Source organism: Gorilla gorilla, chromosome 19, assembly GCF_029281585.2.
Source record: "Gorilla gorilla gorilla isolate KB3781 chromosome 19, NHGRI_mGorGor1-v2.1_pri, whole genome shotgun sequence".
NCBI classification, from domain to species: Eukaryota; Metazoa; Chordata; class Mammalia; order Primates; family Hominidae; genus Gorilla; species Gorilla gorilla.
In genome coordinates, this window is record NC_073243.2 from 102,869,791 (window position 1) to 102,895,378 (window position 25,588).

The window sequence follows — 25,588 nt, forward strand, 5'->3', positions numbered from 1 at the left end:
ATCTATACCAAAGTTTTTTTGTTGTTTTTTTCTTAGTTTTCTATTTCAATAATTTCTGGGGCACAGGTGGTTTTTGGTTACTTGGATTCCCATCTATTCTGAAGTTTTTTGTTGTTTTTTCTTAGGTTTCTATTCCAATAATTTCTGGGGCACAGGTGGTTTTTGGTTACATGGATAAGTTATTTAGTGGTAATTTCTGAGATTGTAGTGCACCCTTCACCCGAACAGTGTACACCGTACCCTGTATGTAGTCTTTTATCCCCCACTCCCCTACCAACCTTTCCCACAAGTCCCAAAAGACCATTGTATCATTCTTATGCCTTTGCATCCTCATAGCTTAGCTCCCACTTACAAGTGAGAACACACGATATTTGGTTTTCCATTCTTGAATTACTCCCCTTGGAATAATGATCTCCAGTTCCTTCCAAGTTGATGCAAAATACATTATTTTGTTCCTTTTTATAGCTGAGTAGTAGTCCATGGTGTATATGTAATCACATTTTTTTTTCTATTCCAAAATTTTAACTCCCCTGACTCATACCATGCCCGCCTACTGAGGACCATTCACAGATCTGGTCTCAGCTCCGACTGAGTCCACAGATGCGATGTTCACTTCCAGCTGGATGCTCCTTGCAGTACTTTCAGCTCAGCCTACCCCATTCATGTTCATTTCTTTGTTTTTCAATCTTGGGTATGGGCTCTGTATTAGTTTTCTAGGGATTCCATGACAAAGTATCACAGCCTGGGTGCTTAAACAGCAGACATTTATTTGCTCAAACTTCTGGATGCTGAAAGTCCAAAAGGAAGCTGTCAGCAGGATTGGTGTCTCCTGAGGCCTGTCTCCTTGGCTTGTAGATGTCATCTTCTCCCTATATCTTCTAAACAGGGTCTTCCCTCTGTCCATGCCTGTTGCCTAATTTCCTATTCTTATAAGGACAGCAGTCATATTGGATTAAAGCCAACTCCAATGACCTCATTTTAACCTAATTACCCACTTGAAGACCTGTTTTTGAGTATAGTTACATTCTGGAGTACTGGGGGCTGGGACCTTAACATAAGTTTTGAGAGACAAAACTCAGCCCAGAGCAGGCTCCATGATTCACCTCTCATCTGAACCAGACACCTGCAAATCTCAGCCAACTCCTTCCCTCTCTTTCCAGACCCACTCAACCCCAGGTCCTGCAGAGACCACTTTTAGAGTGGCTCCCAGACCTGAGTCTTTCTTCTTATTCCTCCACTTCTGTGCTTGTTCAAGCCTTCCTCATCTGAAATGCTGCACTAGCCCCTCTCTGACCCACTCTCCACAGAATAGCCAGTAATATGTGGTGTGAAGCTTTGAGATAGACAGTAGAGGCTTTGGAGTTAGACGATCTGAGGCTTGGCCCTTGGGACATAAATTTGTCTTACTGGTTCTTGATTTCCTCATCTGCATACTGCAGATCACTGACTACCTGACCTGGACGTTGTGAGAATAAAGTGGGACAACGAAGATGATAAGTATTAGTGTCTGGCACATAGTCAGTACTCCACAAATAAGGGGAGCTACTGTGAACTCCCCAAAGTCCGATACAATGTCTGAGATGTAGTAGGGAGTTAATACATGTTTGTTGACTGAATAAATGAGTGATTATTTGGGCCTGTGGTTCTTGAATTACTGACACCTTCCAACATCCTCTTTCCTCATCTTAATGGCACATTCAAGCTACATCCATCACCATCTAATCTTGTGACTTCCAGAACATTAGCAGGACTTGGATCCTCTAGAAGGCCACCACTCAGCTAGCAGCTGCTTACATATAATGATGAACAAAACTCACTTCTTTGTTTTGCATGCTTTTCAGTTTTTTGCAACATTTTTGTGTTGAGGAAAGAAAATTGTCTCAGCAGGAGAAGTTGGGAGGGTATAGCAGCTGCTAACCTTAGTCAGCAAAATTTTTGCATTCAGATTAACTGTGATTAAATTGTGTATGAGACAATTTGCTTATGCATTTAGGTAGTCCCTCTGCATGTTTCCACTAGTTATTGGGCAAACCGATGAAACACCCAGTAGAGCAGCCACTAATTTTTACTGCGTGCTCATATACTGGGCACTGTTCTGCCCAAACTTCCAGGCAGCCAGCAGACAGCCACCAATGAATTCTGTTTCATCAAGCCATACCTTCAGTGACATTTTGGACAGTGCCTGTGCTTGTTTCCTAGGTTGCTAAAACAAAGTACCACAAACAGGGTAGCTCAAAACAATACAAATTTATTCTCTTTTTTAAAAAAATATTTATTTAATTTTTAACTTTTAGGTTCTGCAGGATATGTGAAGGTTTGTTACAAAGGTAAACTCATGTCATGGGGTTTTGTTGTACAGATTATTTTATTACCCAGGAGTTAAGTCCAGTACCCAATAGTTATATTTTCTTCTCTTCTCCCTCCTCCCCGCCTCTACCCTCAAGTAGACCCCAGTGTTTGCTGTTTCCTTCTTTGTGTTCATAAGTTCTCTTCATTTACCTCTCATTTATAAGTGAGAATATGGATAGGAATGAAGTTAGAGATTTAGAAGGACAGCAAAATGCAATCCAAGGAAAATAAGGATTATAATAAAGTGATACAGAAGCTGAAGGAAGGAATAGCCCATATAAAAAAGAACTTCACAGGTCTGACAGAGCTGAATAACACAATACAAGGATTTTACAATGCAATCACAAGTATTAACAGCAGAATAAACCAAGCTGAGGAAAGAATCTCAGAGCTTGAAGACTGGTTCTGTGAAATAAGACAGTCAAAGAAAAAAGAATAAAAGGAATGAACAAAACCTTTGAGAATTGTGGGATTATGTAAAGAGGTAAAGACACCAAATCTGTGAATCCTTGGCATCCCTGAAAGGGAGGGGAAGAAAGCAAACAAATTGGAAAACATATTTCAGATATCATCCATGAAGACTTCCCCAACTTTGCTAGAGAGGGCAACAGTCAAATTTAGGAAATACAGAGAATGCCTGCAAGATTCTACACAAGAAGATCATCCCCAAGACACACAGTCATCAGGTTTTCCATGGTCGAAATGAAAGAAAGAATGTTAATGGCAGCTAGAGAGAAAAGACAGGTCACCTACAAATGGAACACCATCAGGCTAACAGTGGACCTCTCAGCTGAAACCCTACAAGCCAGAAGAGATTGGGGGCCTATATTCAGCATTCTTAAATTAAAAATAAAAAAAAAGTCTTCAACCAAGAATTTCATATCTGGCTAAACTAAGCTTCCTAAGTGAGGCAGAAATAAGATTCTCTTCAGATAAGCAAATGTTGAGTGAATTTGTTAACCACCAAACCTGCCTTACAAGAGATCTTGAAAGGAGCACTAAATATAGAAAGGAAAGACTGCTACCAGCTAATACAAAACCACCCTTAAGCATGCAGCCAGTGTCACCATAAAGCAACCACACAAGCAAGCCAACATAGTAACCAGCTAACAACATAATGATAGGATCAAATCCATGCATATCAATACTAATCTTGAATGTTAACAGGCTAAATGCTCCCCTTAAAAGGCACAGAGTGGCAAGGTGGAGAAAGAGGCAAGACTCAATAGTGTGCTATCTTCAACAGACCTGTGTCACATGAAGTGACACCCATAGGCTCAAAATAAAGGGATGGAAAAAAATCTACCAAGCAAATGGAAAAGAGAAAAAAGCAGGGTTTGCCATTTTAATTTCAGACAAAACTGACTTCAAACCAACAAAGATCAAAAAGACAAAGACAGGCATTACATAATGGTAAAGGATTCAGTTCAACAAGATGACATAACTATCCTAAACATATATGCATACAACACAGTAGCACCCAGATTCATAAGTTTTTAGAGACCTTCAATAAGTCTTAGACTCACACACAATAATAATGTGAGACTTTAACACTCTACTGACAGTATTAGACAGATCATCAAGGCACAAAATTAACAAAGATATTCAGGACCTGAATTCAACATTGAACCAAATGAATCTGATATACATTTACAGAACTCTCCACCAAAAAACTACAGGACATATATTCTTCTCATTGTCACATGGTACATACTTTAAAATTGACCACATAATTAGACATAAAACAATCCTCAGAAGCTGCAAAAGAACCAAAATCATACCAAGCACACTTTCATGTCACAGTGCAATAGACATAGAAGTCAAGACTAAGAAAATCACTCAAAAAACCATGTAATTACATGGAAATCGAACAACATGCTCCTGGGTGACTTTTGTGTAAACAATGAAACTAAGGCAGAAATCAAGAAGTGCGTTGAAACTAATGAGAACAAAGATACAACATACCAGAATTTCTGGGACACAGCTAAGGGAGTGTTAAGAGGCATAGCACTAAATGTTCACATCAAAAAGTTAGGAAGACCTCAAATTAATAGGTTACCATCACAATGGAAAGAATTAGAGAAACAGGAACAAATCAACCCCAAAGCTAGAAGAAACAGGACCTAGTCAACCCCAAAGTCCTACCTCAGGTATGCATCATATATGGCCTGTGTTTAAAGGGCAAATCTCTCTGAGCCCCACAGTGCTCATCTAGACAACAAACAATCAAAATCAGAGCTGAACTGAAGGAAATCAAGACATAAAAACTCATTCAAAAGATTAGTGAATCCTGGAGTTGGTTTTCTGAAAAAAAAAATTAATAAGATAGGCCACTAGCTAGACTAATAAAGAAGAAAAGAGAGAAGATCCAAATAAACACAATTAGAAATGAAAAAGAAAATGTTACCGCTGAACCCACAGAAATAAAAATAACCATCAGAAAGTACCAGAAATGTATTGTCTTAAAATGCTGAAGGCTGAAGGTCCAAAATCAAGGTGCCGGCGTGGCCATGCACTCTCCAAGTCCTTGAGGGGAGAAACCATGGTTACCTCCTCTAGCTCTAGTAGCCCCAGGCACTCCTTGGCTTATGATAGCTTCACTCCTATGTCTGTCTCCATCTTCACATGGCCATCTTCCTGTGCCTCTCTCTAAATTCGCCTTTCCTTATAAGGATACCAGTCATGTTGGAATATCTAAACTTGATTATACCTGCAGAGACCCTGTTTCCAGATAAGGTCACATTCATGAAAATTGGGGGTTGGGACTTCAACATATTTTTTTGGTTGGGGGATGGGTACAGCTAAACTATAACACTGTCCAAAGGAAGAAATACTCAGCTGTTGAAATCTGAAGTCACAACGCCTTACTTTCTGCTGACAATCTTAATGCTCTTTTTTCTACTGCTGGTAAATCTGTTTACTTCTCAGGCTTCCTATCTCAGCCATATCATCTCCATTGTTAGCAGATGGCGTTGTCTTCTTGTTTTCTATGAGAATCACAAGTCCTGAGGTAGGGATGGTGATCTCCTGTCTGCTTTGCCCAGGGCAGAGGGCTGTTTTACATGTTTCTTCCTTCCTCTCTCTAGAGTACTGCTATGGACAATGCATTCACTTGAACTGCTGCTTTGTCCACTGTGCATCGCTCCCTGCCCCTATGTCTCTGGGGAAGGGGCGCTTCTCTCCTCTGCAAGACTCAAGAATGCAAGATCCAGCAAGTCAAGATTCATTATTGAGTTGAACAGTGCTAAAACTCTTGAGCATTGCTGATGCTTGAGCTAGCTGTGAGCTCGATCTTGTGTTGCTTATTCTATATCTGAATTACTATCTCAAAAGACTACAGGGAAGGATGGCAGAAATGAGTGCTCTCATAGTCTAGCCTAAGAGGAGCACAGAGGCACAAAGCATGCATCATCAGAACGTGTGGGCAGAGCATGACAGGCTGTGGCCTTTTGCAACCCCAGGACCCAGAGTTCCAGAACTTATCTTCAGGCAAATGATGGTACTGGCTTTTCCATGGTGACATCTGGCCAGGATACAGAGATCCCTGAGTAAGAACCTACCAGAATTCTAACCTCCCCACCACATCTTGCAGAAACCCATCATAAATATCTGGTATGGTTCTAAAAACCTGCCTTTAGCAAGCTAAGTCTCTTGGATTTTATACTGCAGTTCCAGGTACAATTTCTTATGACACCAACAGCATTATTGGTTATATACTGATGAATACACACTCCCTTCCCCGGATCCTCTGCACCTCTGCAGGGGCTCCCAGATGGTGGGAGGTGCTGTCAGCTGTCAGCACAAGCTGGATTGGAGAGGGCCAGCAGGCCTGGCCTGAGCTCTGGAAGCCTTTGTGGGTTCTGCCTGTTTCTTCTTGCCTGGTCGCTATGATCTGGCTCTGCCTGTGTTTACAGCCCTGGCTCCTGTTATTTTTCCCACATGCATGCTTGGTGTCCTTTAAGGAGCAATGTGCAGTTTCCTGGGTGCATTCTGCCTTCCTTACCATGTTGCTTTGCAGTTTGTGATTATTTTGTCCTCACTTTGCTTGATTTTTGCCTCCTGACTAATTCTGGCTCCTAGTTAGTTTAGTTTAAATTTCCATTTTCCCCAGTCTCTGGTGGGTCTGTTCCATCCCTTTCTCACACTGTTCAAGATTGCACTTTCCCCCATACTACTGGAGCTCTTGGTCAGTCTCTTGCCCCAACTTTATGAGAGCCCCCATTTTACCTGCAGAGAAAGCCAGAGTGCTGCCATGGCCCTTCTGTTCCCTTCCTGTCCTCATCTATGTGCTCCCTTGGCTTTAGCCTCTGAAATGCCACACAGTGCCTCTGGTTCTTCCTTGCCTTTCAGAGCTCAGCAAACTTTTCTATAAAGGGCCAGTGAATAAATATTTTAGGCTTTGCAGTCCACATGGCAACTGTTGCATTTTTTCAATCTTTCCATCATAGTATGAAAGTCTCCACAGTCTATGGATGCATGAGTGTGACTGGGTGCTAATAAAACTTTATTCACAAAATGGGCAGCAGGTAGGATTTGGCCCACAGGCTAGAGTTTGCTGGGCCCTGTTCTGCCTGGAAAGCTCTTCCCCCAGACAACCCATCTGGCCAACTGTCCCATCTTTTTTGAGTCTTTGCTCAAATGCCATCTTCTTAATGGAACCCAAGCCTCACCACCTTATTTCAGATCACAACTCCCTCCTATCTAGCCCTTTTGACTCTTCTTACCATGTTCAGTTTTAGCCTCAGCTATTAATGTTATTTCCTCCCGCCACTACAACGAAAGTTTCCAATGACCAGGACTTACGTCTTTTTCTCACTCCTGGGTCCCACATGCTTACAACAGTGCTGGCATTAAAGTAAGCACTCAACGGACATTTTTTCTAATTAATGAGTTAAATGGTGCTATGGTCTGAACATTTATGCCCTCCCAAAAGTCGTAGGTTAAAATTGAACCTTCAATGCAATGGTATTAGGAGGTGAGACATTTGAGAGCTGATTAGGTCATAAAGGTGGAGTCCCTCATGAATGGGATTCATGCCCGAGTAAACAAGACCCCGGAGAGCTCCCTCATTCCTCCCACCTTGTGAGGACACAGTGAGAAGGTGCCGGCTAGGAACCAGAAAGCAAACCCTTGACAGACACCACATCTGCTGGTGCCTTGATCATAGACTTCCCAGCCTCCAGAACTGTGAGAAAGAAATGTTGGTTGTTTATAAGCTGCCGAGTTTATGGTATTTTTGTTACAGCAGCTGGAATGGATGAAGACAATGGGTAGATAGTTGACTTCTTTGTTTTCCCCACTATTTTATGAATTCCTTAAGGGCAGGGGCTCTGTGGAAGCCTGCTTGATGTGCTCAGCATCTTATTCAGTGTCTGAAACATAGATGAGGATTAATCCATATTTGTTGAATGAGTAAGACATTAGCACACTTCACAAATAGCAGAAATGTGAATAATGTTAAACATGGGAGAATGTTCTATTAATTATATATCAGAATTAAACAGCAACAAAAACACAGATATGCATATTTGAAATTGAACCAGGTCCAAAAATTTATAACATCTTCCCTTTGAGCCCTCATCTCACTTGGCCCCCCATTTCCAGCCATTATTTATTGTCATTTCTCAAAGGCAGTACAATCAATTGGATAACATTCTGGATGAATCTGGAACATTAAGTTATGTGTTTGGTAATGAATATATTTCAAAGTCGTATTTTCTCCTGTGCCAAAGTCGCTCTTAAAACAAACTTACGTGTTTAGAGAAATACCTTAACAGCTTTAATGCATTAAAATATTAATCGTTAATAACTATGAAATGATTACTGTAAGGCAGGATAATAAATGTTTAATGGTTGATGCTTAAAATAGAGAAGCAATAAAACTTGCCTTCAAGAAACTGGTAGTCAAGTTGGGGAACAATAAACCCATGAAAAGGTGAAAATACATTTCCAAATTAATATTGTGCAAATTGAGTTTGTGAGTTTTGAGGGAATTATGTGCTTGCACACAGAGGAAAAACTTGAGTAGGAACTTGGAAAAACTAACTCCTAAATGAGCCTTAATAACTCAGCATGAACATCTAATCCACGTAGCCTTATTAACACTCAGAGACCTGCTGGCTTTCCTTCTCTGGTGGAAATGTGTACTTATCCCACTGAGTTCTCCCAGGGAACTCCACAGTGTCCTGCAGTCTCTGAGATTTTGGCCAGGATTTCATACGGAGGTAAACTCACTTGAAATCCACAAGCATTGTCTTTTCAACTGTATCATTTTTTATGAGCTATTATAATTCTAGTTGAGAAAACTCTTCTGGTAACAATGTTAAATTCTGTTAGTTTGAAATACATTGATGATGTTACTCAAGCATTAAGTAGACCCTTGAGGTCTTTAAAATGCAACTATGAACCTTCTAATGATTAATGATAATTTACTTGGAGGATGAAAATCTCCTCCGTGCTTAAGTCAAGGAGAAATTGTTTCTGCTTGTCCTGAAGAGAGGTGCTTTGGGGAGCTCAGTGCTTCTCCTTGGGACCAGGTGCTGACTCTGAACAGCCTGAGCACAGCTAGGGTGGCGTGACTTTGTTGGGCTCCAACCTGGGGACAGTGAGAGCCTGTTTGGAAGGGTACGCTCAGCACAGTACCTGGAGGTGTGACTGGTCTGCAGGAGGTGCTCTCTCGACTGACAAGATTCGCTACAGCTGGAAATTCAGAAATGGAAGCAGAGGTCAGAGAACAAGCAAAACAAAGACAAATGAGGATTGGGAATGAAGTATATGTGGGTACCAAAATGCAAGTATTTGTCAAGAAAAAGAAGCTCTGTAAAGCCAGAATAGAATCAAGACTGCATAGTCAGCAGCCTATTTTTTTTTCCAAATAAGCACCTGGGGAGATGCTTAAAAAGAATGACCTTGTGAACAATAAGTTCTTTTCAGCATTACAAGTGCAAGGCTGATATCTCATTCAAGTTTAAACTTGCTAGGGTGAGGATGAGACGACATGGATGGAAAGTGTGTTGAGCAAAGTTGTGTGACATGTGACAGATCACAATGAGATGCCCTTTTCTAATATTCAGGCCTGATCAAGCCTGTCAGCAGCCATTGCCAGTTGCCTATGCCTTGTGGGATGGCTGCAGTTCAGATATCGTGCTGTAAATCTAATATTATTATCTTTGAGGGTCAGGAATCATTTTAAATCAATGGCCTCCATGCATATCGCCTGCCTGTCCATGTTCTTATTGGAGTATCTGTTACTTGTAGTTATTACACCACCCGCAAGGAAGAGTCACAGTAGCTATTTACAATATGCTAGGTAGATGGAAGACTCCAAATCCGTGTCATCTGCCATCCTTCTTACAACCTCTTAAGGGAGATTGCATTATCCTTCTTCTACAGATGAGCACTATGGGGCTCAGAGGGACTTGCCCCCTGACACAGGCCATACCTGATGCATACCTGAGCTAGGGCTTGAAAACAGATCCACTCCAGAGCTTGCACCCTTCCTCCTTTACAAGCTGCTGACCTTCCCTTTGTTTAGTTGGCACTTTAGGAAATACCAGCGTTACAAATGGCCTCCATCTCTCTCTCCCGATGCCCACATTTTCATGCATGAGCTGCCATGAAGAGGGGTATGTGGACTCTGGAAAAGGTTGAGAGCATTTTCTTGACTGTTGTAGCCTTGCATACATGGTGCAATAAACTGGGGCTGTTAAACCCAAAGTAGAAAAGCCTGTGTGGTAATTTAATGCAGACCTTTATGGGTACAAAAGTGTGGTTAAGTGACATGAGTCAGTTCTTATGGTGCTCTGAAAACACTGTATTGCTCCGTCGTGTACACCGAGCACGGAGGGCCTAAAAGCTGGGGAGCCACAGGTCCTCTCCAGTCATGTGAGGAAGCTTCTACACTTGCCAATATACTTGCCAAAGGTCTTTTACTACCTTTAGATTTTAATTTGTGCATTCCAAAAGAAAAGGGATGAGTAAATCTTTCTTTCTCCTGCTACCACATTATGGGGATACTTGCATGAACTGTATATACATGAGTCAAGGAAACCTCATAAGAAATAAATCCACTACAAGAAGGGATGCCTCACTGTAGTGAAGATATCATGCAGACGTGTACTAGAACTGCTAAAACAATTGGGAAATGGCTCAATGTTCATTGTCTAGAGATTCTAGCAGTTTCCTAGTGACAGTCTTGAATCCCTCTTGATGTCCTTGCCTGATGACTAATGTTACCTCCCTTCCTTCTTAAAAGCATCCCAGTTTGGAGCATAAATCGTGTTGTCATCTCGTTTCTAAAATGCCCAGTTTTATGTGTTTCTATAAATTTGTCTCTATATTATTCTATTGAACTTTTTATTTATCCCAGTCAAGGGCCTCTGACATTTGTTCACTCACTGCCACATATTGGGAAGTCGGCTCCCTGTGTCTTGGTCTTCTTTTTGCCCCAGCTCAGATCAACTCAGGAGACAAAGCCAGAGCCAGCATGCACGTTTCCTTATTCTACAGTAGCTTATTGGGAAGAAGTATATAATGTTGGAGCTCAATGTCTTCTTTCAGTAAAATCTTACATGGTTTTCTTTTAGTCTTTTAACATATTTTTTAGGAGTTAAAATATTTACCAGATTTTAAAATTTAAATTAACATTCCAATAAAAACCTTGTATTAATTTGATCTTGCAGATTAAATGATTAATTCTTCAAAGAAGTGAACCTGTAAATTTAAAATATCATCAGAAAAAAATGAACATGGCGAATAGAAATTTTGTGTTTTGACGATTTTCAGAAATATTCATGAAATGATGTATAACTAATAGGAATGTGTGATTTGGCAGAATTTTATAAGAGAGGGCTATGTGCTTGGAATGGAATAAGAGCAGAGTAGACACTAAAGTCTGTCACTTTGAGCTAGAACATTTAGACACATACCCAGTTAATAAAATTCCTATAGACCTAAAGATATGGAGAATTGTAGGTGTGAGTTTTGGACTTGTAGGGCGGTGTGCAGAAGTGGTGCTTCTCATTTAGGGGAGGCCAGCCCATGTCCCCGTGGTACAAGTGGTTCCTACTTGAATCAGCAAATTCATGAAAGTAGTGCATTTTCAATGGGTCATATTCCCCAGGAAGAAGGAAGGAATCAAATGTGCTAGAACTGTCTTTCCACTCCTACTGCAAGGGTCTTAGCAATAACTTTTTTCTGTCAAGGGGCTCAATGAGTGACACACCTGAGGATGCAAGGCCCTGATCGTTGTGAAAATAGTTACCAAGGATGTACTTGGCTCCAACTTCCCACCCCATGCCACACCACACACCCAGGAAACGGAATGATAAGCTTTTCTTTAAAACTCTTTGGTGTCTCTCCAATGGCAGTTGAAATCCATACTCCTTGTTATGGGCTCCTGGCCTTGCCTGGCTTTCCACCTCCTGTCCTGTTGATCTCTTTGATCCTGACTGTGGCTTCATTCCATTCCTTGCCAGCCTTATGGTCTTCTCCCAGGCTGCTCCTTCTGGCAGGGATGTTCTCTTCCCCCATCCTTGTCTGGGTGGCCCCTTCTCAGCCTCACCTCTGCCCTTTCCCTGTTCTCTCCTTTCTGATCCTCCATTTCTCCCAGCTGCCCTGGCCCTCCATACCCTTGTCCTCACTGTAAGCACTTGTTGATCTGTCTTGTTTGTCTCCTCACACTGCTCTTGAGGGCACGGGCTGTGTCTATCAGTTTACTAAGGAGCACCCAGTGCACAGGACAGCCCCTTGGGGCAGTGAGGAAATGCCTAGAGCAGTACTCTGGCCGGCTCCAGGCTCGTCTGTAGCATGGTCCCTGCCACTGTGTTTGGTTTCAGGCTTGATGGAATAAGTGTAGATCTTAATTTGATATACAGAATGCATATTCAATGAGTTATCTTATTAATTACTGATGCTATTTACTCACATCTGTGTTTATGTTAATTTTTGGAGTTATTTTTAATAAATAGAGGTCTGTATTTTGATGATTACCAGCAAAGTGCGTTTGATTCTCACAATGATACTGTATGTTGGATGTTGTTGTTCAAAAACAGGAAACAGAGAAAATATACTGGTAAATAATGTGACTAAGTTCACACAGCCAGTAGGTGGAAGTATTGAGCCATATATACATATATCTCTATACTCATGTATGTGATACACACATATACACAGACACACATGTGCGCATCCATCTATTAAAATCTATCTATTATCTATCTATCTATCTATCTATCTATCTATCTATCTATCTATCTATCTATCTATCATCATCTGTCTCTTAGTAGAAACCTCAGGAAAAGAACTTTAGCCTACCAATAGCTTTTAACCTATGTTTAATTTAATTGAATTTTAAGTTATCCGCTTTTAATTTTAATGAATATCTAGATAAAAATAGATTTGCCCTGGAAGCTTCTACAGCAGTTTTATCTACATAAACTGTGACAATGGAAACAATGTATCCAATACAGAGAGGGTCTAAAATCAGGGAATGCTTATGGAAGGCATTTTGTACTGACTGATACCAACAACTTAGGAACAGAAAACTGCTGGCTGTGTGTCACATCTGAACATTGTTTCCATTAACTCATCTTATTTTTGTGAAATAGCTTGCTATTTAAAAACTCAGCATGGTGGACCAGGCGCAGTGGCTCATGCCTATAATCCCGGCACTTTGGGAGGCTGAAGTGGGCAGATCACCTGAGGTTGGGAGTTCAAGACCAGTCTAACCAACTTGGAGAAACCCCATCTCTATTAAAAATACAAAATTAGCCGGGTGTGGTGGTGCACACCTGGAATCCCAGCTACTCGGAAGGCTGAGGCAGGAGAATCTCTTGAACCTGGGAGGCGGAGGTTGCAGTGAGCTGAGATCGCACTATTGCACTCCAGCCTGGGCAACAAGAGAGAAACTCTGTCTCAAAACACAAACAAACAAACAAAACTCAGCATGGCTTATTTATGCTCCTAAAATTCTAATGACCTTTAAGCTTTATATATATATATATACACTTGATCATTCGTTATCATTATGTGAAGTTCTGTTCAATAGAAATTATTCCAAGGGACATTGAGAGTAAATAAATGGTGGCTACTGTTTTGCAGTCAAAAGCCACCTTGTGCGACACTTGCCAAAGTCAGGCTGGAAAATGCCTGTACACGATGCCAAAATAATAATAGTCACCATTTATTGGCATTCTACTATGTATCAGCCCATTTACTTTTCACAACTTTGCAAACTAGGTCTGATTGTCAGATGCAACAACAGAAAATATCAGATGTCAATGGTCCAGCCAGGGCAGAGTCACAGGCATCGTGTACAGGCATTTTCCAGCCTGACTTTGGCAAGTGTCTCACAAGGAGACTTTTGACTGCAAAATAATTTATAATAGACTTTGATTCTAGTAAGATTTTTGTAGAGTTGGGATTCCTTTGTGCCTTTAATATTCATTCCCGTTGTGTATAAATATTTTTATATCAAGAACCTATTAATGATCTGCTCAATGATCAGATCGAGCCATTTTAATATGGTGTACCCCCATATTGATGCTTTAGGCATTGGAATAGAAAGAATATAGAATGGGAGGCTTCTTTTGGATTCTCAGTATTTGGTTTTGCGTGGTCAAAATCTCAAAATTTTTGATGTTTTTCTTCGCATCACTTGTAATTACATATATGGTGAGTCACTTCTCGGTAGTCCTATCTGTATGGTCACTATTATGTAAGTAAATATGCAAAATAAAAGTTCTTATATCATGAAGAAGAATTCTTATTAACATATATGTTGTACAACACGGTAATACATAACTCAGTATGTTTTACAAACATTAGAAAAACAGTCTCCATGCATATGTTTACACAGCAGCTGATGTGCCTGTTTTTACTGTGATTTAGTTAGCAGCACACCTCAGATCTCTCTTTCATGCACTCCTATCCATTGTAGACAGGAAGAAAATACCTGATTTTCCTTCTGACTTGTTCAATTCACTCAGGAGTGACATACACTAGTTTGTGGTGGATTGCATTTTGAGAAAAGACAGAACTTAAATAATGGAAGGAAAACAAAATTCATCTTATCATCCTGCCTGGCAAGACTCTAACATCCCCTACTTCCAAATTTATATCAATAAATATAAGAGCTATTTGACTGTCTGTCTTACAATTATTCCCACTTTTTTATTGTCTTTGAAAAAGGAACAGGATGCTAGCCGAATTTCAAGAGGCTCTACTTTTCAAGAAACTGTGTTTCCCTAGTTAATGGCAGGTCACACAGTCAGGGGTCCACCCTCATCCTGAAGGATCAGTGTAGGGCCGCAGGATGTGTTTCCAAATGCAGTCTCACTCCCTGACCAACATGACCTGCACTGTGTGGTGAATTAGAGAACAGCACTCACTACACACTGAATACAAATCCTTTTGTTGTTTTTGCAAACCAAAAGGAAAACATGTATTTGAGCATTTCCATCTAAAATGGACGTTGTGATCTTATAACATTGGTTCAGGGTGGTTTGGAGATACGGTAGAGGCTCTCTGTGGAAAGAGGAAACTGTGGGTCAGTCTACCTGTCATTGCTCAGTCTTCTCCTTGTCTGCAAAAGTGGTTGTGGTTTGCTGGAACAGACACAGGGTACGGAATGACCTCCTCAGAGTCATTTATTGGCTATCTGAGGCTATGGTTGGCCCTCCTTGAAACACCCTCTGGAGTTGGGTCAAACACTTTCCAACAATGTTCTTCTTTAATAAGTCCTTAAGTTGTTTCTTCTTCCTCCCACTTTTTCTTCTTTCTGTGTCATTCCTGACTTGCATGATAGCTGTGGTTTAAAGTTTCATCTCATCATTTATTGTCTCTCTGGTTGGTTCTGAAACTCCCCCCAGACTGTTCCTCAGTAAACCTGCTTACCACTCTCCATGGAAAGATGACTGTCCAGCCAAGAGCTTACCATTGTTTTTCTAAAGCAGAAAATCAAATCCTGTTGAATATTGCTAGCTTTTGATTGTTTTCTTTTTGCAAGCACTATTTATTTTTTTCAGGATAGTGTAATGCAGTGGTCCCTAAACTTTTTGGGACTAAGAACCAGTTTCATGGAAGATAAGTCTTCCATAAACTGGGGGTGGCAGGGAGGATAGAGGGGATGGTTTAGGGATGAAACTGTTCTGCCTCAGATCATCAGGCATTAGATTCTCATAAGATGTGTACAACTTAGAGCCCTCACATGCACAGTTCACAGTAGGGTTCCTGCTCCTATGAGAATTCAATGCTGCCACTGATCTGACGGGAGGCAGAGCTCAGGAGGTAACATTCGTTTGCCTGCTGCTCACCTCCTGCTGTGTGGCCTGACTCCTAACAGGCCATGGACTGGTACTGGTTCCATGTCCTGGGGGTTGGTGACCCCCGGTCTAATGGATTCAGGACTTTCCATCCCCATCCCCCACTGCTAGTTATGTGAATTTGGACAAGTTATTAAATCTCTGGGCTTTAGTGTCCTCATCTGTGAAATGGGAAGAATAGCACAGCACCTAGCTCTGTGCTTCTTGTGAGTTCAATGGGGATATAAAGCACCAAGCACAGATCTTGGCACAAGACTTAGCATTCTACAGATATTAGCTGTTTTTATTATAAACTCATCCTTCAGCTGGAAACCATAAAAGATCTTTCTTCCTTTGTATCTTCTCGTTTTTCAGCTCAGGACTTTTGAGAAACTGGAGCTATTTACTATGTGGTTTTCATGCCATTTGTCCCCAAGTTAATAGCAGAAGTGGGTAATAGTGAGTGTATTTGATAAGTTTTGGTGGACCTCCTGCATGTGTGCTGGTAACCTAAGTCCCGGGCTAGACACACTTGGACCCTTATGCCTTCTCTCTTTGTTTTCCACATTTTAGGAAGGGTTGCTTGTTGCTGTTTTTGTTGTAGTTGTTTGTTTTTAGTACAATTCCCAAACTCTAGTTTTGTTTAGCCAGGGTGTAGGACCCATTCCAAAATAATTTAGACTCTTATTTAGAATTAGACATGCCAGCATTATTTTCTTTACACATGGTTTTGAAATTGTTCCATATCTTTGCTTTTGGGGCCTGCTTCATCAAGTAATTCTGTTTTGGAGACTTACAGTAAACACAGACTTAACACCCCCCCACCCACCTCCCAGTATTTTCTTTATTTTCCAAAAACACAAGTTACAGATATGTAATCTGCTGTTTTTGTGAGCATCTCTCCAGGATATTAAAGCATACTATCACAGGAAAGATATCTAACCTCCATCTTTTACAATGTTATGCAATTCAAGTTTTTTTTTAAACAGTCATTTAGGGTGAAAGCAATAGTGACTTAAGAATATGTTGGACGGTTTATAAATTAAAATCACCTCAGTATATTACTTGATATACTTCAATGACTTAACAACGTATTGTACTGAAGGGAAAAGTATCATACATAAACCATTTAGAGTATTTATTACATTTTTAAAATGTGAAGTTGGATTAAATTAAAACATTTTGTGAAAATATCGAATATAGGTATTGATTGAAAATTGGCAATAGTCTTCCTGGACAGAATAACAGAGTAGTCAGTCCCAACCCTTTGTCAATGTCTGAAGTCAACTTCTGTACTTCAGACCTTAGGTGATTCCATTTATGTGTCTTACTCTTAACATTAATGGCTTATCTTGCAGCCACACATATTTTTAGTTGTCCTGCCAGTAACATGTTATTATTGCAGTGCAATTGTATCTGGAAAGGTACAAGGCCAATTGAATTGCCCCAACAAACTAATTGTCCCTGAAAATGTGTCTTTGTGAATATACTTGTTGTCCGTATCTTTCCGTTAATTTTGGACACCAAAGGTTACTGCTATAATTATCCTAATTTGCACCAGAAAATTAAGATACTTACTGATTGAATGAATAGCATTTAGAAATAGCGAAGAATAAAACCTTGTGATTAGAGTTTTAAAAGCAAATATTACGGAGTATGTGTATCTCAAAATGTACTATCTCTATTATCACTGGTTTCAAACCGGAAGTTAGGAAGCTAAAACTTCAAATGCTGTATGTAAAATTCAGTTGATAATGTATATTTCCTAAATTCCTGAAGAGCTTGGTGATTAAGTAAAGGCTTTGCCATAATTTTGTCATTTCTTTGTTTCCCCATTTTAAAGCTAATTATGAGACCAGAAAACTACAAAGCAATGTCTCCATCCCCATACTCTTCCCTCCTCTAAATGGATTACCCAGCAAACCAGAAATAAGAAAATCAGAGTTGTTTTTCACTATTCCATGGTCACCATAGCAACAGAAATTGCTACAGCTAATTCCAGACACACCTTATAGTTTTAGTCTTTATTTTCATTCCCAACAATGGAAACATTTTTAACGTCCTTAGTAAAAGCACATACATTATGTCAAAGTCACAGGAATGTATATAAGTCAAATAATTTTGTTGTCTTGCACACAAATAGGATTGTAGACTGCTATATTCTGAATCACATTTCATCTTTTTAATCATATTTTGTCCCTCTCTGAAGGTTATGTAAGAATTTGCAAATAAAGTAATACATATTGCTCTAAAATGTACTGCAAATATTTGCTGCCAATTTTTGTTGGTATTAACGTCACATTAACTTGAGCCCTAATTTAGCTCGGGATACTTGAGTGTGCAGTCATACCAGTGACTTCCCATTATTTAGAATCTGTGTATGACACTGAGTTTCCCAACAGTGTAGATCATTAAGCTGCTCACGGGGCCTCCCAATAGTCCTATAGGAACCAGGTGTTATCTAAACAAAACCACGTCTCTTTGGATGAAATACTGAGCAGGCAAGACCAAAAGGGAATGACATGAATGTTGAGATTTTTTCCCTCTTTTCTATTGTTTCCAGAGCCAAACTTTGTGTCATCTTATGACATCGGAAATTTTACCTACTTCTTTTTCCGAGAAAATGCAGTAGAGCATGACTGTGGGAAAACAGTGTTCTCCAGAGCTGCCCGGGTGTGCAAGAATGATATTGGTGGGCGCTTCCTGCTGGAAGACACCTGGACCACATTCATGAAGGCTCGCCTGAACTGCTCCCGTCCTGGGGAAGTCCCCTTTTACTACAACGAATTGCAGAGTACTTTCTTCCTGCCTGAGCTGGATTTGATCTATGGCATCTTTACCACCAATGTGTATGTAACTTGAAATAATTTTTCTCCCCTCTCTCTTACTCATTCTGAATAAGTCTTCTGTTCTTTGACCTCTGAGGTTTTAAATTTACTTTAAAGAAAATCTTTCTTAATTTACTGGGCTAACAGACAAAAAAAGAGGACTTTTCAGTGGACTACATGTTAGATAAAGATATGTGATTTGTGAGACTGGTATTAGGAAAAATACGCCAAATCAAGAAAGTTTTTGTCAATCTTTAGGATATAGTGACATTAAATTATTCTATTATAAATTGCTCCTTCCTGATTTGCCATTGTGTTCTGGGCACTTTTTGAAATACTGGTACGTATTATACGTATATTTTTTCTATATGCAAGTCATGCATTTGTGTATAATGAAAATAGTGTTGCCTGGAGAATCTGAAATCTTTGAGATAACATGACTCTTGCTTAAACCTTGCTCATATTTGAAATGCACATTTTCCATAGCTGCATTTTACACTATTATTCTAGAAGATTGCTTACTTGAGCACACATTTTGTAAATGTCAATTATACTTTTGAAATATTTTTGTAAAAATTATAGTATTTTTTGTCTGGGGGTGGGACAGGGAGATACTCCTAACTTTAGAATGAACAATATTTGGGCTGTCTTAAGCCTATGAAGTTTTCTGATCTCTTTCACTCTTAGTCTAGTGGAGTATCACATGTCTCCAGAGTTATTTCCCATCCTTAGCTGGTATGCTGTGTAAGACTCAGCAGGAGCACGTGCCAAACCCAGGAATCAAGGCTCACATTGAGACTCTGAGCATCACTTTCCTACACACTGGCTGTGCTGCTGCTGATCCTACACTATGGGTTCTGATTTGGATCACCTTTGAAGTCTCTTGTCTTGTGACTTAAGACTTTAAGCAAAAGCTGAATATTTGTATCCAAAGTAAATGATCAAAATCTGGATGGGTTGGAAGTGCTGATAAATGAGGTAGGATGACCAACAGTCCTGAATTGCCTGAGATTATCCCAGTTTTAGCATTGGTGACAGCCCTGTAACTAAGGAAACCTCTTTTTCCTGGGTGAACCAGGACAACTGGTCACCCTATGATGTCCTTTCTGCTTCCTAAGTATTTTAATTTACTTTTTCATCTCTTGGGCATCAGATGCCTGCCCATGAGTGGTATTTCTAAAAAGTCCCTTTACCTGCAGCTTATTTCCTCATTAACCTTCTCTCCCTGGTCTCTCCACTGCTTAACTTGTGTTAGTATTTGCTTAATAACAACTTTTACCCTCCATGAAGAGTCTTCTTTCTGACATGAGGTTAGGAAAATAAGGCTAGTATGGATGGCTCCACACATATCCTTGCTCCACCGTGGCCATCTTTATTTTCATAAATCTGATCTTCAACCCAGAGATTATTTCTTCTCTTTGATAAGTTACTTTAAAAAATCAATTTACAGTTTCTGAAGTTGATTTTCTTTCCAAAACCTTATTTAAAAACTAGTGTAGGTCGCACCCAAGATAAATGTGCATTTGCTCAGTTGACATCAGTTTTATGCACAAGGAGAGTCTGGTTTACTTAGCTCTTCACTCCCCTGGCTCTGGGCAAAACAAAACAAAACACCAATTTCAGAAGTTATAAAAGTACCATGCCTGGAACATTCCAAGATGGTGTATGGTCAATTTAGATAGTTGCAGAAATAAGTTTCAGACTACTGTAGACTATTTGTTTAGTGTTGCAAATTCCCATCATGTCAGAAGTCACCCAATGTACGGAATCTATACTTTTAGAGACAGAAGTGCTACATCTCCCCTTTCTCCCTGGAATACTAATTTGTGTTGGGTCTTGAGAATGCATTTCTAATATGCCCAACTCAAATTTCACAGTATTTTCCACCTCCTTTTCATGTCTCAGACAAGGTTTTCTTCAAACGGAAAGAAAAGGAGGATCAGAGGTCTTATGAATCAGAAAGCTGTCCGATACTGGGCTGAGCTTCAGGGCTCAAAATGTTGCTTTGCCTCTGTACATTCGTCAAGGTTTCTCAGCACTAGGGGAATGGGGAAAAGATAACCATTCTGACTCCTTCTGTTCCTAGCATGACTGTGTAGTTTTCTCAGTCACTTGAGCATGGGTTGGCCTGCAGGAAATGGTGTGCTACTACAATGGAGTCTCTAAAGATTTGGCTTTATTTCTAGGTATCTAAAAATGGTGGCTCACCATTATAGTTGTTTATAGTGTAGATAGTAAACTGTAGAGATTGTAGTAAAGTATTACTATGTATAGATATGGATATACAGATAGAAAAGTTGCCGTGGGGGGTAGGATTTTTTATTGCTCTTGTAAGTTATTACCTTGATTGCTGATAGAAGCCAGATTGAAACAGGTGGCTGCAGGTCTGTTGTCCAAGTGAGCTTGTTCATACTGATTCCAGCTTTAAGTCTTCTCATTCTCAAGGTCATGTTCTAGACCTGGGCTGCCCTCGCCTGCCCACAGGTCTGGAGACCCTGGAGAAGTGAGTGAATATGTACTTCCTGTAGACAATCTCATCCTAGGAAGAGGGGGCAGGGCAGAGGGAGGAGCACAGTGGAGTCACACAGGCCCGTCCTTTGCCCCCAGAGCACAACAAGTCAAAGGGTAGAGGGGCAGGCATGGGCTATACTATACCAATTGTGCTTCCCAGGGGATGGCACAGGGGACAGGAAGAAGTGTTCCCACAACACTATTAAAGGATGCTCAGACTGGCAGCTACTGGGACATCCAGGGGAGTCTCTGGGTGACACCAGAGCCCAGGTCAGCCCATTCAGTCCTGGTGGTTGTAGTGAACAGAGAAACATTATGCCAGCAGGAAGAAGATTAGGTTCTTCCTTTACCTGGAAGCTGCCTGGAAACCTGGGTCCCCATGCAAAGCAGGTACAAATCCTGCTTTATTTCTCTGCAGCCTGTGACTTGGGCTGTGTAAACTCTCTGTGCTACTGTTTTCTTATCTGTAAGTCAGGGTCTTCTCAGGATCTGTAGGTTCTCAGTGAGAAATTAGATGATCTGTATCAAGTGCTTAGCAGGGGGCTCAGGGAAATATTGTTATTATTCGTAATATCCCCCATTTGCCTGCCTCTGCACCTGGCCCAAGGCATGCCTGGATCTAGCCATCCTGTGTCTAGCCATTCTTACTCCAGCACACTTATTTTCTTATCCTTATTAAAGTCCACTCACATGTTCAAAGGCCAGTTTCTTCCCTGTACTTGTGTTTTAACTTCTCCCATTCTCTCTAAGGATAATGAAGAGTCAAAAGAGCAAAGTGAACAAACCCATAGCTGGTGTTCGCCCCTTTATTTTCCAGTGCCGGGCCCTGTATGCATCCTGCTGAGCCTTGTCCTTGGTGCTGGACTTCTGGAGAAAATGCAGAAGGCTCACAATACCCTCAAGGCCCTGCTTTTCCATAAGGATGTGTTTACTGTCTGCTCTCCTGAAGTAGAATCCTGTCTACTTCACCCACAGATATTGCAAAGGATTGGAAATCCTGGCATTTGGAGCCATACTGGGGAAAATACTGGCATTTGGAGCCAGCCTTGGGTTCAAGTCCAGCTTCCCCATTTAGTAGCTGGCTGACATTGGGGAAGGGTCTTGTCCTCGTTGTGCCTGGTTTTCCTTACCTGTGAATTTCCTTCACCTTATGAGGATTAAATGAATGGGAATTAGTAAAGTCCTTGGAATAGAGCCTAGTTCCTATTCAGTATTTATCAAATCAAAGAAATATAAGGTAGGTATTTCAGTTTTGGAGTTTGACCTTTCCTTTGATGCAGGAAAAAAAATTGATGAGAAGTGCTTGTGGTATTGTCTCAGAGCAAGAGAAAATATATGTAAGCTTTCTCGTTTTATCTCCACTTCCCCTTTGAGAACCCTGACTGAGCTCAAAATGCAAATTTACTTAACCAAATAATGTTGCTGTTTCCATACTTAGTCAGAGGGCACTGACCTTCTGAGGGCTCCCATTTATGACTTTCTCTCAGAGCCTGAATTCTAAATTATGGCTTCAGGATTTCATATGTCAGTGCTATGTCAAATTTTTCTCTTTGACCCTTTGAATTTAAAATCTACTTTAAATTAAAAGAAAATATGAAGAGTCAGACAGTCACTTTTTATAAAATACTTTGAGTTGATTTTTTTAAAGGATGACAAATAAAACAAATATCTGGGTTAAAACACACACACACACACACACACACACACACACACACTCTCTCTCTCTCTCACACACACACACACACACACACACTCTCTCTCTCTCTCTCTCTCTCTCACACACACACACACACACACACACAGCTTTCCCTGCTGCTGGGCAAAGTGACCAGATAAACAGGTCAGGAAGGGAACTGCATGAGGCTGATGAGAGACGCCATCCGTTGGAGAAGGAAGTCTTTTTATTCCAGAATTTGAAAGGTGAAGCAGATAGCTATCTCTTCAAATTCCCTCTTGCCCCTGTTGCAACTGAGTGAATTAATCCTGGCTGACAGGATTACAAGGTGTTAAATGCTAACTAGCCTGGTTTCTATACCAAGATGTTTGTTCCTCCACAGGGGAGCCCCATTCACGCTCTGACTTCATCCTTTTGGGATCTTTAAGAGACTGTGGTCTTGAGACCTCTGGAAGCTGTAGGTCACAGCTGCTGCCCAGTCCATAGGGGGAGGTCAGCAGGCGCTGGCAAGCTCTCTGACTGCCTTCTCCTCTCTCTCCCTCCGCTCCCAGGAACAGCATTGCGGCCTCAGCTGTGTGCGTCTTCAACCTGAGCGCCATTGCGCAGGCCTTCTCCGGGCCCTTCAAGTACCAAGAGAACTCGCGCTCGGCCTGGCTACCGTATCCCAACCCAAACCCCCACTTCCAGGTAATTTTCGGGGGGCAAAGGGGCACTGTTGGCATCCCCCATGAAGAATGCAGAAGCCTTGTGTAGACAGGCAAGGGTAATTTAAACCGCGGGTGCATGCACCATGCAGCTGTCTCCCTGGCCCCTCACGGACAGCCCCACACTCTGCTGGCTAATGTCAATAGACCAAGGCCTTTTGTGAACTGTGGCGCCTGGACCCAGAAAGGGTCTTTTGTGAGCTGTGATGCCTGAGACTGGGCGGAAAAAGGCCAGCATTCTGCAGCAGGTTAGGAATCCAGGCTTCAATTAGTACTAATGATGCTGGGCTCTGTGTCCTCAGAATCTCTGATCCCTAATGAATGACATTCTAATGAATGGGGTCCAGGGCACAGAGCAGCGGAGACACACAAACAGGATTAGAGCGCTAATTGGCAAATGTGGTGGGATTCCCTGTTGGGAAGGACAGAATGTGATGCGGGCAGCTGAGGAAAGAAGAGGAGGTGGAGGCCCTTCATCTGTTGTCACAAAACTGCAGGAGGTTCAAGCTTCCAGGGCTTTGTGAGTCATCCATCTCCCAGTGTTCAGAAGAAGCTGGGACCCAAAGAGATGAAGCAATTTACTCATGTTTGGTGAGTTGGCAGGTGTATTAGTCAGTTTGGACTACTGTAACAAAACACCACCGACTGGGTAGCTTAAAAAACAGACATTTATTTTCTTACAGTTTTAGAAGCTAGACCTTCAAGACAAAAGCGTGAGCAGGGCCATTTTCAGGTGAGGGCTCTCTCTTCCTGGCTTGCAGGTGGACATCTTGCTGCATTTTCACATGGTAGAGAGAGAGACACCTTTGGAGTATCTCTTCCTGTTTTGCAAGGGCACCAGCTACACTGGACCAGGGCCCCACCCTTATGACCTCACTTACCCTCATTTACTACCATTAAGACCCCATCTCCATATACAGCCACACTGGAGGGTAGGAATTTGGGTGGCTTACAGACATTGGTTCCATAGCAGCAGGCTTCCCTGGAGGGCCTTCTGTCAGCTTTCTTAAGATCATCATCATCATTACCACAGCTGTCATTTTTAGCACCAGCAAGTCCCAGACCCTGTGCTAGATGCTTCAGATAGATCAGCTTGCACACTGGTGGCAGTGCTATGGTGGGTAATGCCTTCTCCATGTGCAGGGAAGGACAGTGGGCCTGGGGCAGATCACCTGGCCAGGGCCACACAGCTGATAAATAGCCAAGTGAGGATTCCAACCTCGGTCCTCAGATGCAAAATCCTAGCCTATTCCAACTAAATGGCCGTTAGTTACTATTACTAATCAGTGGTAGAAGTGGGTCCTGTATCTGGGACTCCCAAAACTGGGAGTATGGAAAGGTTCAATGATTTTATACTTTACTTTGATTTTTGCAAGGACCATTCAATTATGATTGTTTTGAAAGAGTTTTGTGTTTGTTGTTGTCTTTAAGCTTTTGAAGGAGCATGAGATTAAAAATAAGATGGCTGGCTTACATGTCATCTTTCCATGTGCTGCTTTCCTTGAGCAAATTATGTGCATTTTTATCACACATTTTTATCTATTATGCATCTTTATTGCATATTTCCATCAACAAAGGGGGAAAGGGATAAAAATGCATGCAAATAGTTTAGGAGTAAATTTTGATAACACTGAATAATGTGCATTGTTTACTGTATAAAATAGTTGATAAATATAACTCTTAAGGACTGGACCCAGAGGCTCATGCCTATAATCACAGTGCTTTGTGAGGCCAAGGCAGGAGGATCTCCTGAGGCCAGGATTTCGAGACAAGCCTGGGTAACAGAGTGAGACCCTGTCTCTACAAAAATAATAATAATAAAAATTAACCAGGCACGGTGTCACGCATCTATAGTCCTAGCTATTTGGGAGTCTGAGATGGAGGACTGCTTGAGCCCAGGAGTTCAATCAGTGAGCTATAATCCATCCATTGCACTCCAGTCTGGGTGACAGAGCAAGACCCTGTCTCTAAAAATACAAAAAAGAATCATTTATTTGGTGCCTTCTACATATCAAATGTTGTGTAAATGCATATTTTGTCTCATTTTCTCCTCTTGAATACAGGAAATACTCCTTTTAAGAAAGTCCTTTGTATAATAAAATCCTGAAGGTTAAATAATTAATAATGCTTACTGTATTTTCAATACATTGATGTTTTTATTGCAAAAGGCTTTACTGTGAACAGCGTGGCTTAGTAAACTTCATAGCCCCTTACCACCTC

At 41.1% G+C, this 25,588-nt stretch overlaps 1 protein-coding gene across 3 annotated transcripts in view; it reads left to right on the plus strand.

Annotated features, from left to right (window-relative positions):
• SEMA5A (semaphorin 5A) overlaps positions 1 to 25,588 on the plus strand; it is a 512,105-nt gene that overhangs the window by 320,537 nt on the left and 165,980 nt on the right. For all 3 annotated transcript variants that reach the window (XM_031003381.3, XM_055367948.2, XM_055367947.2), the window contains 2 exons: positions 18,214 to 18,499; positions 23,216 to 23,351. In XM_031003381.3, coding sequence (XP_030859241.2) covers positions 18,214 to 18,499; positions 23,216 to 23,351 — 422 coding nt within the window. The remainder of the gene's footprint in view (positions 1 to 18,213; positions 18,500 to 23,215; positions 23,352 to 25,588) is intronic.